This window comes from Oryza sativa, chromosome 7 (assembly GCF_034140825.1).
Source record: "Oryza sativa Japonica Group chromosome 7, ASM3414082v1".
In the NCBI taxonomy this organism is placed as follows: Eukaryota; Viridiplantae; Streptophyta; class Magnoliopsida; order Poales; family Poaceae; genus Oryza; species Oryza sativa.
In genome coordinates this window covers 26,402,124-26,416,473 of record NC_089041.1, presented here as the reverse complement: position 1 = coordinate 26,416,473, position 14,350 = coordinate 26,402,124, and the positions used below count along the sequence as shown (strand labels likewise).

Here is a 14,350-nt window from a genome sequence, read left to right as displayed (position 1 = left end):
CTTGAGACAGACAGATCGGTAGATACTGGTTCTGTGCGTGGTTGGAAGCAGGAGAACACACAAAAGCCATGGCGAGATCGGCGTCAGGGAGGAGTTTGCTGGTGATCTTGCTCGCCGTCAGTCTCCTCCTCGTCGCCTCCTCTGACGCAGCTCGTTTCACAAGTAAAATTTTGCCTGAGAAGGAGAGTTCTTGGGGGGGTGTTCTTGGAGAGTTTCTTGTGGTGATTCTGGCTGTGGGATTTGTGCAGGAAGTAACAGGATGGCGATGATGGTGGTGGAGGCTCCGGCGCGTCCGGGTGTTGGTGTTTCAGGTTCAGCAGAGGTAAAAGTTCTCGGTTTCATTCAGAGTGATTTTGTGTTGCCTCAGTTGTAAAAATCTGAATCCCTAATTGTGTATTGATGCGTGTAAAGCTCGATTACTACGCATAGTTCCGGATGCGTCTATTGCTTCCTGGAAAGGCTCACGATTCAGAATATGAAGACAAAACAAAGACGTTTAGTGCATCTCTGCAGAAATAGAAAACATAAAGCGTTGTGCTGTTCAAAAGAGAATGGTTCTTTTGGTCAGGAGATCTTTTTCTGGATGTTTGAAAAAAAATCATATTACATATTATCTATTCTTGATAGCTGAAATTAATAGATAATATGATTTTTTTTATAACTATTTGAGGGTATATACAGATGAAATGACTACTTACGAAGTTAAAAAGTTATTTTAGATAACATTTCTAGAAAGAATTGTTTTTCTTGATCACCTCAAACTTGAGTGCAAATAGAAATCCAAAATCGTGAATCAGACAAGAAAAGGTAACAAAGAATCAAACCGTCCCTTAAGTGAAAGCTGCAAACCATGTTCAGACTTCTGAGAATTCTGCTAAGCTGTTGTAAGAGCCACCGACAGCTTTCTTATTCTATTTCCTATCCTTAGATTTAGAAAATTTTAATCAAAAATCACATCCAACAAAATCTCTAACCTGTCTTCCGATAATCTAGGTTCTCAGCTCCGGATATCCCGTTCCCCGTTTCAAGGGAGTGATTTTTTTTCCCAATCGCTCTCTCTCTCTCTCGTGCACGGGAGAAAAAAAAAGGTGATGAAGGAGAACTTCAAGGAAGCTATTTTTTCCCAATCGCTCTCTCGCGCGCACGGAGGAGCGCGCGTAGGGGAGGGAAAAAAAAGAGATGAAGGAGGAGCACGTGTAGGGGAGGAAAAAACATTAATTTTAGACTTTCTGTTAGAGAGATAGGTTTTCTCACTTTCTATATTCAGTTTTAGAAGATAAAAAAATATAGTTTTAGGAATTAATTATTGGGATACTCTTAATGATGCTCTAAATTTCCATCTCATGGTTCCTGCAGATTTATCAACAACCTAATTGCTTCACTGCAAATGCTTTGTAGGATGACGTGAGCACAAGCGATGCAATCGTGGAGATGTTTGGAAGGATGGCGCTGCAGACGACTGATTACCCCCCCTCAGGCCCAAACGATCGCCACACTCCCAAGGCACCCGGCACATGATGACGCCGCAAAAGCCAAGAACACCAAAGCTTTCTAAGCTGAATCAGGACGCCACCATGTACAGATTAATACGCAATTTTCCCTTTTATTTTACATTACGCATCGATCGATTAACGGACAGCTAGTAGTAAGAGTGGCAAATCAATTTGTAAATTTTTGTATCTGTGGGAGTAGTATTTTCATAATTGTTGTTGCCCATGATCAGAGGTGATCGTTTTGCTGCGTTTGAAGATTGGTTTTAACGAATGGCAGACGAAATAATGCCCAATTGGATCTAATTACTCCGTTTTATATTATAAGTCGTTTGAGCCTTTAGCTTTGATCAACTTTACATAAATAATTATCAACATTTATAACATAAATAATTATCAACATTTATAACATTAAACATTTATAACATTAAATTAGTTTCATCACATTTAACATTACATGTATTTTGATAATATGTTTGTTTTGTATTGAAAATGTTACTCCCTACATCGCAAAATATAAGAAGTTTTGGCTGGATGTCTGGCTAGATGAAACATATCCCAAGTACTATAATTCTGGATAGTACTATCTCTATCTCAAAATTACTACGAATCAACACAAATATTTTTTAAAAAATATACTTCCTCCGTTCCACCTTTCTAACATTGCACATTTTCATTTAGATGCTAATGAATCTAGAATATATGTCTAGATTTGTGAAACAGAGGGAGTAGGAGATATATTCTAATACTATGTGACGGAGCGTGGGGCTCCTCACCGGGAGACCGCGCGGGCCCCCCTTTGTCGGTTCGGCCGGGGGCGCTGGGTGAGGTTCTAAGCCCTTGATCTGTGGAATGGTTCGCGAGAGAGCAAATGCGCAAGACACGGGCGATGTAGACAGGTTCGGGCCGCTGAGAAGCGTAATACCCTACTCCTGTGTTCTGGTGGATCTGTGTATGAAGGAGTTACAAAGAGCTGGAGAGCAAGAGAGTTCAAACTCTAGAGACCCTCTCACTCCTCTTTTCTCCAGTCCCCTCTCTTGGTAGGCATGGTCCTCCTTTTATATCTCAAGGGGATACCACATACACCATTTCTACCTACCCTTCTTTTGGGTGGGGACCCATCCTACTTTGACCAAAACTTGGCTCGTACCTTCGCCTGACACCGGGATAACCCTGTCCTCCCTCATTAATGGGCGGAGATTTGCAATGGCTGCTGTCCGAATGACCCTCCGATGGGATGGGTCATACCAACCTCCACTCCGCCGGAAGCAGGTGCAACGTGGAAGCACGGTTGTTTGCTGATGACGTGACCGGCGTCAGACCAGTCACGAACCGGTCATTCTTGTCTACCACGTGTCAGTTTAGCATGCCACACGTCAGCCCTTCTTCATAAAATGACTTCCTTGTAATGGTTGCGATGAAGCCTGGTATGAATCTAGCCGGGACCGACGTGCTAACTCCAGGAGTTCCCACGCCGGCTCCGTCTAGGGACAAGTGCCTAGAGGCTCTCATCATTCCGATGGGACGGGGCGAGGCGTGCGAAAGGCCGCCTGTTGCCACCTAACCCGCGATCTGACCGGTCTGTGACCGGTCACACACTGTGACCTGTCACGGACCGAACGAGTGTGCTGCGCTGCATTAAATGCGGCGTGGGGCGCTCGTCCAACCCGCAATAAACGCGGTTAGGTGAGCGCCGCTGTGCTCACCTAACCCACACACGTGGCGCCAAACCCTCAGGGGGTCGGGGCGCCCCAGCCCTCGGGGACGAAACGGGAGCGGCCCGACCCCTCGGGGAGATAGAGGGAGGGGCGGCCTCATCACCCTCGGGCCCGACCCCCCCGAGGGGGTCAGGCCACGTGGGTGACCGCGGCTGCCCCAAACCTCTAGTCAAGATATCCCCGGTCCCATGTCACCGACAGTAGCCCCCGGCGTTATGCCAGGGCGATCGCCCTCCTCGAGGAAAACGCTCGGGCGTGACGCCACTCCTCAGGCCTGGTGACAGGTGGGGCCGGTCTCTACAGGCGGACAGGAATCCAGTGGTCGCAAATCGCGCGCATCGGCAAGGGAAAAACCGACCGATAATAATGAGCGGCTTTCTTCAAGACCGCTACATTACTTGAGTAGCGCGCGAATTGGGACGAGCCGGTTCGTTTCGCCTGGAGATGTGATGATGGTGCATCGGTCGGCGAGCGTAGTTAACGCGCGCACGATATGTCCCATCTCGACTGCCACGGCCGCACATCCGCCTCGTGCGCCGCAAACAGGCGAGCGGGATTAGTGGAGGAGTGGGCGCGAGAAACGAGGGGGCGAGATAGTGGGCGCGGGAAGCGAGGAGCCGGGCATAGCGTTTGGCAAGGGTATAAAGACGCCGAGGAAGAGATTCGTTTCCTTCCTCTCGCCATTATTCCCCTTGCCTTCGCCGCTTGCGCTCTAACTTCTCGTTTCCTGTGCCCTACCCTCGCCGCACTCACTCGCTCTCAAACCCCTCCTCCGTCGGCGTTATGGCACGGGGCTCCGCACCGCTCGACGGTAGCGTGCTGCCGCCTTCTCGCATCGTGAGCGAGAGGCAGGCCGGGCTGCCGCGCCGATTCATGCCGGAATCTGCCACCGGCCGGGAGGTGGTTGCGCTGGGTGAGGGACGCCCGGCGCCACACTACCCGGGGCGGTCCGTATTCTTCCTTTCCTTCGCAATGGCAGGGCTGGTCCCGCCATTCTCTTCTTTCTTCATGGATGTTCTGGAGCTTTATGATCTCTAGATGGCGCACCTCACCCCCAACGCAGTAATGACGTTGGCCATCTTCGCGCACCTGTGCGAGATGTTCATCGGGGTGCGCCCATCTCTCCGGTTGTTCTGGTGGTTCTTCACCGTACAGCCGGTGTCGCCACCATCGGTAGTCGGTGGCTGCTACTTCCAGCCGCGGGGGCCGGTGCTGAACCGCTACATTCCCTGCGTCCTTCGCAAGAAGTGGGATGACTGGAAGAGCGACTGGTTCTACACCCCTCTCGCCGACGAAGCGCGCCTCCGACTTCCGAGCCAGCCCCCGGCGCAGGCCTCCAGCTGGCGGACGCCGGTAGATCTGGGAGACGGCTACGACGCCGTTCTTGACCGCCTGGCTGGTTTGCGATCCCAGGGGCTCACGGGGGCCATGGTGTTCGGCGACTACCTTCGTCGCCGGATCGCGCCACTCCAGCGGCACGCCCGGGGCGCCTGGGAGTACACCGGGCCCGAGGACATCATGAGGACCCACCAGGGGCGCAAATGGGACTGGGACCCTGAGGACTTCAGGATAGTGGTCCAACGGGTGCTGAATCTCAGCTCCGTGGAGGCATCCCTCATCCCTCAAGGGGTCCTTCCCCTCTGCTGCGATCCAGAGCGCGCCAACATCCTGACCATCATGCAGGAGGTCGGGGCGTCGGGGGAGCGGGCCCCCCGAGGCCACGATGGCGCGGGCGGGAGCCGCAGGGGGGAACAATCTACCCCGGGAGGGGGTCGTGCTTCTGGGCCCCGTGACGGGGGCCCGGGGGGCAGCCGCCCTACCGACGCCCGGGGGAAGAGGAAACAGGAGGATACCCCCTCCCCATCTCCTCCCCGAGGGGGCGGGGCGGTGCGTGCCAGCAGCAGGCGCCCGGAGGGTGCTGTGCCGACGTCGCAGCCCGAGGGGGAGCGAAAAAAGAAGCGGCTCCGCAAGATGGGGGGGACCGAACCATGCCGGGGAAACCTCATCTCCCCCCCAAGGTGGTCGTTTAGCCGACCTCCTCGCAGGTTCGTCCCTGCGCCCACTGCGGCCGTATTCATTCTCCCATCTCCCAAGGCAAGTTTTCACTCACCCGTTTTTCATCTTCTGGTTTTTCTTCTGCCTTAGCGAGATCCCGTCGCGCCCTTCCCGCCATTCCAAGTCCGGCCGGTCTGAGGCCGAGGAGACGGCGACCGCGGAGGCCCGGAGGCGGGAAGCTGACCGGCGAGAAGCCGCAATCCGCCTCCGGGAAGCCGAGGAAGCTGCCCAGGAGGCTGTCCGGGCTCGCCAGGCTGAGGAAGCCGCTTGGGAGGAGGCCAGACTCCACCGGGCCGAGGAGTCCGTCCGGGAGACGGAGGCGGCGCGCGCACGCCGGGCGGCCTGCCAAGCCCCCGACCCGACTCCGCCCGAGGCGACGACGACTTCCGAGGCCACCCACGACGAGGCCGCGGGCGCACCGCTCGGGCCCGACCCCTCGGGCGACGCTCAGGACGAGCCTGCTTCGGGGGACGTCCCCGAGTCCGGCACGTCGATCGGCGGGCCGAGCCGTGCGGCATCCTTACCGAGGCGGCTCTCCCCCATGCCTTCCGCTGCCCCACTGAGCGCGGAGCCCCTTCTGCAGGCCTTGGCCACCGCGAACACCACGGTGTTGGACGGGTTAAGTGCCCAGATGGAGGTCCTGCAGGCAGAGCGGGCGGAGCTCGACGCAGCGTGGGCGCGTGTCGAAGAGGGGCGACGCTCGGTGGAGGCCATGGTGGAGGCGGGCCGCAAGGCACACCGCCGGCACGCCTCAGAGCTTGAGGCCCGTCGTAGGGACCTGGCGGAGATCGCCAGGGACGTGGAGGAGGAGCGGGAGACTGCCCTCATTGCCACCGCCGTGTTTAACGCGGCACGGGACGACCTCTGCCTCCAATACGGGAGCCGGGGGGCGGAGCTAGAGAAGAAGCTCGACGCGTCCCGGCATCGTGAAGAGGCCCTTGAGGCTCGCGCCACGGTGCTGGAGGAGCGCGCCCGCGCCCTAGACACGAAGGAGAGGGAACTGGCGGGTCGCGAGGCCGCCGTCGCCATCCGGGAGGCAACGCTGGCGGCGCACGAGGCCGCCTGCGCCGAAGAGGAGTCCGCACTCCGCCTCCGCGAGGACGAGCTCACTGAGCGGGAGCGAGCTCTCGAGGAGGCCGAGGCCGCGGCGCAGCTGCGGGAGGAGCAGGCGCGCCTCAATCTGGAAGGCGCCCGCGCCGAGAGGGCCGCACTGGATCAGCGGGCCGCTGAATTCGAGGCGCGGGCGAAGGAGCTGGACGCGAGAGCGCGCAGCGGCGGGGCGGCCGCGGGTGACGGCGACCTAGCCGTCCGCCTCGCAGCCGCCGAACACACCATCGCCAAGCTGCAGGGCGCGCTGGACTCGTCCGCCGGGGAGGTCGAGGCCCTCCGCTTGGCAGGCGAGGTAGGGCCCGGCATGCTTCGGGACGCCGTCTCCCGTCTAGACCGCGCCGGGCGGCAGGCGGGCCTCTGGGCGGGCGGACCGCGAAATATGCCGCCAACCAGGGGGGCCTCGCCCAACGCCTCTCAGAGATGGCCGGGACCCTCCAGCGGCTCCCCGAGGAGCTCGAGGAGACGATCAAGTCATCCTCGAGGGACCTCGCCCGGGGGACGGTGGAGCTCGTACTGGCAAGCTACCAGGCCAGGGACCCTGACTTCTCCCCGTGGGCAGCGCTGGACGAGTTCCCTCCTGGAACCGAGGATGGCGCGCGCGCACAGGTCCGGGACGCCGCCGACCACATCGTCCACAGCTTCGAGGGTACGGCCCCTCGGCTCGCGTTCGCCCTCGACTCCGACGAGGAGGGCGGTGACGGTGGTGCGGACGACAGCGACGACGAGGCCGGCGACCCGGGCGCGTCGGCGTGAGCCCCCAGGCCCCCGCCAATCTTAAATAGCTTTTTCTTTCTTCTTCTGAGGCCTTCGGGCCCCCTTCTTGTATAAACTAATTCAATCTGCAATCAAATAAAGAGGAAATTTTTGTGTCAGCTCTGTTTGTTGTGTGTATGAGACGAGGATGGTATGTGCCGCGGTCCTTCTGTGTCTTGGCTTGAACGAGGACTCGTGCCCAGGTCCCAGCCTCAAATGGCGCGGGTCGGGGCTAGTGCCTGGGGAGATCCGCGTGTCGAGACTGGCCAGGCCGGGAACGTGGTGACCGAGGGTTATAGATCCGATTGTGGGCCTTTGCCGATTCCCCCCCCCCCCCCGGAGTTCACCACGCCCCGGGGCATGGCTCGGTTCTGGGCCCCATTTGGCGATTTTAGCCGGCCCGGGCCACCGAGGGCAGGATCGAGCACGAGCGTGCTAATTCAAGCCAAGATTCTTCGAAAGGAAACAATGGCACAGACACAATCCTTAGGAAATCGAAAATGCTTTTATTGAAATACGGAAGAGAAAAAATATAAGCTTATGCATGTGGTAGCCCCCGGCCAACCCTGCACGCCTGGGGGGGCGCGGGGTTGGCCCGAGCCCGAGACCTGACACCCGACCCCCACTAGGGGTAGAAGCGACGAAGGTGTTCGATGTTCCACGGATTAGGCAGCTCTGTGCCGTCGCCCGTGGCCAGCCGAACGGAGCCCAGCCGGGGGACGCCGATCACTCGATACGGACCCTCCCACATTGGTGAGAGCTTGCTCAGTCCAGCACGCGTTTGGACGTGGCGTAGGACGAGGTCGTCGACGCAGAGTGATCGGGCCCGGACGTGGCGCTGATGGTAGCGCCGCAGGCTCTGCTGGTAGCGCGCGGCTCGGAGGGCCGCGCGCCGCCTTCGCTCTTCCAAGTAGTCGAGGTCATCTCTGCGAAGCTGATCTTGATCAGCCTCGCAGTACATGGTGGCCCGAGGGGACCTCAGGGTGAGCTCGGATGGGAGAACCGCCTCCGCGCCGTAGACGAGGAAGAAAGGCGTTTCCCCGGTTGCTCGGCTTGGCGTGGTTCGGTTCGCCCAGAGCACCGCTGGCAACTCCTCGATCCACGAGTCGCCGTGCTTCTTGAGGATATTGAAGGTTTTGGTTTTGAGGCCCTTGAGGATTTCTGCGTTGGCGCGCTCCACTTGGCCATTGCTTCTGGGGTGGGCGGGAGAGGCGAAGCAGAGCTTGATGCCCATATCTTCGCAGTAGTCACCGAAGAGTTCACTAGTGAACTGGGTGCCGTTATCCGTAATGATACTATTAGGCACCCCAAACCGAGCAGTAATGCCCCTGATGAATTTAAGCGCGGAGTGCTTATCGATCTTGATGACCGGGTAAGCCTCGGGCCACTTAGTGAACTTGTCGACAGCGACATACAGATACTCGAACCCGCCCGGGGCCCGCCTAAACGGACCCAGGATATCGAGCACCCAAACAGCAAACGGCCATGAAAGAGGTATGGTCTGCAGGGCCTGGGCCGGCTGATGGGTTTGCTTAGTGTGGAACTGGCACGCCCTGCACCGCCGGACCAGGTCAACCGCATCGTTGAGAGCCGTCGGCCAATAGAAACCCTGGCGAAAGGCCTTGCCAACCAAGGTGCGTGAGGCGGAGTAGGCTCCGCACTCGCCTTCATGGATATCGGCAAGAAGCTCGACGCCTTGTTCCCGAGGAATGCACTTCATGAGGACTCCGTTAGCCGCGCGCCGATAGAGGGTCCCTTCCACCAGCACGTAGCGCTTGGAGATGCGCTGGATGCGTTCACTCCCTTCGCAGTCCTCGGGTAGAGTCTTATCTGTGAGGTACGCCTGGATCTCAGTGATCCAAGCAATCAATCTAAGGGAGCTGGGAGCGCTCCCCTCGGGTCCCGAGGCCTAGACTCCGACGGGCCTCGGGGGCCGTTCAGGCGCGTCCATCTCCCCTAGGGGGTCGGGCTGTGCCGACGGCTGGGCAAGCCTTTCTTCAAAGGCGCCCGGTGGGGTCTGGGCTCGCGAGGAAGCGAGCCTTGAAAGTTCGTCGGCGACCGCGTTATCCCGTCTGGGCACGTGCCGAAGCTCTATCCCGTCAAAATGGCGCTCCATACGCCGCACTTGGCGCACGTAAGCGTTCATCTGCGGGTCAGAGCACTGGTACTCCTTACAGACCTGGTTAACGACCAGCTGGGAGTCGCCTAACACCAGGAGGCGGCGGATCCCCAGTCCAGCTGCCACCCTGAGTCCCGCAAGGAGTCCCTCGTACTCCGCCATATTATTGGTCGCCCGAAAGTCGAGGCGAACCAGGTATCTGAGGACGTCTCCGTTTGGCGAGGTCAACGTGACCCCCGCACCGGCGCCCTGAAGAGATAGGGAGCCGTCGAACTGCATCACCCAGTAGGCGGTGTGAGGCAGCTGCGAGGGGCCCGAGCTGGCCTCGGGGACGGAGATGGGCTCAGGGGTCGGGGTCCACTCTGCCACAAAGTCGGCGAGGGCCTGGCTCTTGATTGCGTGGCGTGGTTCAAAGTGCAAATCGAACTCAGAGAGTTCGATTGCCCATTTCACCACCCGTCCAGTACCCTCTCGGTTATGCAAGATTTGGCCGAGGGGGTAAGACGTAACCACCGTGACCCGATGCGCCTGAAAATAATGGCGCAACTTCCTCGAAGCCATCAGAATAGCGTAAAGCATCTTCTGGGCCTGAGGGTATCGGGTCTTAGAGTCCCGGAGGGCCTCGCTAACGAAGTAGACGGGCCGCTGCACCTTTCGGCGGGGCCGATCTTCTTCACTAGGGGCCGCATCTCCAAGGCGCTCTTCGTTCGAGAGGCCGCGCGGGGCGCACTCGGCTTCTGTGCCGACGACCTCGGGGTCGGAGGGCGACAGGCGCGGCCTTCCCGCAGTGGCCCCGGGGCCATCCTGGGGGTCGGGGGCGCCTGGCACCGTCGGACAAGCAGGCGGAGGGCCAGCTCCGGCCGTCGGGGGCCTCGGGCCGCCGTTCGGCTCGGGGGCCTCTCTTCCCTGCTCTCTCCTGGGTCGAGTCGACACAGGGTGGGGATGCGCGGGGTGAGGGTTGTCCTCGTCGCGCTCCACAACCAACGCCGCGCTGACCACCTGCGGGGTTGCCGCCAGGTAAAGTAGCAGCGGCTCATCTGGCTCCGGGGCGACCAGGACTGGGGGAGAACTGAGGTACGCCTTCAACTGAGTGAAGGCCCGCTCAGCCTTCTCCGTCCAGATAAACGGCCCGGAGTGTTTGAGGAGCTTAAATAGGTGTAGTGCCTTCTCTCCCAGCCTCGATATGAACCGACTTAGGGCGGCCATGCAGCCGGTGACGCACTGCACATCCCTAAGCTTGCTGGGGGGGCGCATCCGCTCTATAGCTCGTATCTTCTCGGGGTTGGCTTCGATGCCTCGAGCAGAGACCAAGAACCCAAGAAGCTTGCCCGCAGGCACGCCGAACACGCACTTATCGGGGTTCAGCTTTATGCGGGCGGAGCGGAGGCTTTCGAAAGTTTCCGCTAGATCCGAGAGTAAGGTCTCTTGGTTGCGCGTCTTCACAACCAAGTCATCAACATAGGCCTCAACATTACATCCTATTTGGCTACCCAAAGAAATTCGAGTAGTACGTTGAAAAGTAGGACCTGCATTCTTTAACCCGAAAGGCATTATCGTATAACAATAAGTTCCTATGGGGGTAATGAATGCAGTTTTTTCCTCATCCTCCCTAGCCATGCGAATCTGATGATAACCAGAGTATGCATCTAGAAAACACAAAAGGTCGCACCCCGCGGTGGAGTCGACAATCTGATCTATACGTGGCAGGGGGTAAGGGTCCTTAGGACATGCCTTGTTAAGGTCGGTGTAGTCGATGCACATCCGAAGCTTGCCGTTCGCCTTGGGAACGACGACCGGGTTCGCCAGCCACTCCGGATGGATGACCTCACGGATGAATCCGGCCTCCAGAAGTCGCGCCACCTCCTCGCGGATGAAGGCTTGACGTTCCGGGGCCTGCCGCCGCACTTTCTGCCGGACCGGCCTTGCGCCCGGCCGCACGGCAAGACGGTGCTCAATCACCTCCCTGGGGACCCCGGGCATGTCCGCCGGTCTCTAGGCGAAGACGTCGGCGTTTGCCCGCAGGAAGGAGACGAGCGCGTCTTCCTATTTGCCGTCCAGAAGACCACCGATTCGTGTGGTCTTGGACAGGCCGTCGCCCAGGGCAACCTCTTTGACCGGGACCTCGTCGCACATGATCATCCGCTGCCTCGGGGCGGCTGGGACGGAGGTGCTGAGCCTCTCGTTGCCACCCTCGGGCTTGGACGCGGCGGCGAGGTGGTCCGCGCGCTGCTCCATACAAGCAAGCGCGACTTTGAGGTCGCCATGGACAGAGATGGGGCCACCGAGGCCCGGCATCTTCATCTGGAGGTAGGCGTAGTGGACCGCCACCATGAACTTCACCAACGCGGGCCTCCCCAGGACCGCGTTGTAGGGCAGACTGAGGTCCGCCACATCGAAGTTCACCCGCTCCGTGCGGAAGTTGGCGGATCCACCGAAGGTGACCAGGAGGTCGATATGACCTAGCGGCCAAGTGTGCCCCGGCGTCACACCTACAATCGGCTGGGACGGCCGAAGCACCATCCCCGGGGCCTTGATGGCGTCAAAGGCTGCGGGGGAAAGGATGTTGAGGGCTGCACCCCCATCTATGAGGACACGCCCCAACTTCACGTTGCAAACGGTGGGGGAAACCACCATCGCGATCTGTCCTCCCCGGGCAACGCACGGCGGGTGGTCGGTCTGGTCGAAGGTGAGGGCAACCTCCGACCACCGCGCCCGCCGCGTCGCCTCATGGGTAGGGGCCGCGGCCAGAAGCTCTCGCTTCATGGCCTTGAGGCTCCGACGAGAAGCGTGAGCGCATGCTCCCCCATCGACGGTGGCGATGGTGGCCCCAGGCTCCTGGAACCCTAGGTCATCGTCGCCATCGTCGATGTCCTCGGCGGGGGCCTTCTGCTTGGCCTCACTTCGCCGGTTGCCGGAGGGAGCCGCCGGGGCCTTGCCCTCACGGCGCTCCTGCCTCCTCTCCTCCTCCCACTTCCTCGTCCGCTCAGCCAAACTTTTGACCGCGCGGCAGTCCGCGAGGTCGTGGAGGGAGGTGTTGTGCACGGTGCACCACTTGCCGGTCGGGCGCTCCCTGCTGGGAGCGCCGGCCTCCTTCTTTTTGTCGCTCGCAGGCCTCCCCTTTCGGGTGGCCCGCGAAGCGCCCTCGACGGCGAGGACGTGACCCTCGTCGTCGGAATGGGCCGACCTCTTCTTCCTCCTCCTGTCCCGCCGCCCTGACCGAGCGGCGGATCCGGGGGCGGCCGAAGCTGCCACACCGGAACCAGTGGAGTTCCAGATCCAGGCCTCTTCCTTGCGAGCCACACGGTCCGCGAGCTGAAAAAGCTCCGCGGTGGTCTGGGGCTCCTTGGAGGCGATCTTTTCGAGCATGCGGTTGTGCCGCACGTCCCCCCTGAACGCGTAGATTACCGCGTGTGCGGGGATGCATGGTATGGTGTTGCGGACTTGACAGAACCGCTGAATGTACGAGCGAAGAGACTCATCGTCCCTTCGCTGTACCGCATGCAAGTCCGCTTCTTCACCTGGGCGCGGATATGTGCCTTGGAAGTTCATGGTGAACTGCTGGCACAAATCCTCCCAAGAGTGGACCGACGTGGGCGGCAAGTTCATTAGCCAACCCCGCGCCTGTCCTTTCAGGGCCATGGGGAAGAAATTCGCCATGACCCTGTCGTCACCCCCGGCGGCCTCGATCCCGGTCGTGTAGACCTGGAGAAACTCGGCGGGGTTGACGCTTCCGTCATATTTTTCGGTGATGGTGGGCCGGAACCTTGGGGGCCAACGGACGTTCCGAAGGCTCGCCACAAAGGCTCGACAGCCGACACCACCAATCGGGGGCACGGGGGGCTGGCCCCCGCGCCCGAACCGAAGTGGCGCTCCGAACGAGGAAGCGCCTTCCGTTGCGTGGGCAGCGTGACGACCATTGCGCCGGCGCTCGATACTGAGGCGGGCATCCAGCCCCCTACGCACATCTTCTTGGGTGGGAGGCGTTAACGAGGGAATGGCAGACGAACGGCGGGTAACGGCTGCCACTCGCCGCGCCCTCCGCCTCGACGACACGGAGCCGGCGGTAGCAGCGCCAGAGGCCTTGGTGGCGGAGGACCGCCCACCGGCGCCTAGGTGCTGCTGCGCCGTCATGACCAAGTCGGCCACGTCATCCAGCCAACGTCGGGCTGGAGTCTCTGGATCGGGGACAACGGGCGGGTGACGCAAGAGCGCGCCCGCAGCTTGGAGCGCGCCCTGGGGCGTGCTGCCATCGCCGTAGACGAGGAGGCGACGCTCCCCGTCTCGCCGTCCTTATCCATCGCTCGTGGGCGGCGAAGTCGCGGATCTCTCGACCCCCTCGAGCGCCTCCTCCCGCCTAAGACTTCGGCGAGAGGGGGGCGGTGGAGTACGAGCTCGACGATGCGGGTTCTGCTCGCTGTCGTCACCGCTAGCGCTCGGAGAGAGGTTGTGCGCCACTGCCCGTTCGGCCATTGGGCTGAGCGGGAGAAGCTTGGCGCACACGAAAGAGGACGAGGGCTTAGAAAAACACACGCGCCCCCTACCTGGCGCGCCAGATGACGGAGCGTGGGGCTCCTCACCGGGAGACCGCGCGGGCCCCCCTTTGCCGGTTCGGCCGGGGGCGCTGGGTGAGGTTCTAAGCCCTTGATCTGTGGAATGGTTCGCGAGAGAGCAAATGCGCAAGACACGGGCGATGTAGACAGGTTCGGGCCGCTGAGAAGCGTAATACCCTACTCCTGTGTTCTGGTGGATCTGTGTATGAAGGAGTTACAAAGAGCTGGAGAGCAAGAGAGTTCAAACTCTAGAGACCCTCTCACTCCTCTTTTCTCCAGTCCCCTCTCTTGGTAGGCATGGTCCTCCTTTTATATCTCAAGGGGATACCACATACACCATTTCTACCTACCCTTCTTTTGGGTGGGGACCCATCCTACTTTGACCAAAACTTGGCTCGTACCTTCGCCTGACACCGGGATAACCCTGTCCTCCCTCATTAATGGGCGGAGATTTGCAATGGCTGCTGTCCGAATGACCCTCCGATGGGATGGGTCATACCAACCTCCACTCCGCCGGAAGCAGGTGCAACGTGGAAGCACAGTTGTTTGCTGATG

At 59.7% G+C, this 14,350-nt stretch overlaps 1 protein-coding gene across 1 annotated transcript; it reads left to right on the top strand.

Annotated features, from left to right (window-relative positions):
• Positions 1–3: 3 nt before the first annotated feature.
• Positions 4–1,722, top strand: LOC4343998 (uncharacterized). Its single transcript, XM_015789811.3, has 3 exons — positions 4–162; positions 249–322; positions 1,399–1,722. Exons 1-3 carry the CDS (start codon positions 69–71, stop codon positions 1,516–1,518), a joined length of 288 nt encoding a protein of 95 aa, XP_015645297.1. The 5' UTR covers positions 4–68; the 3' UTR covers positions 1,519–1,722.
• Positions 1,723–14,350: the final 12,628 nt, after the last annotated feature.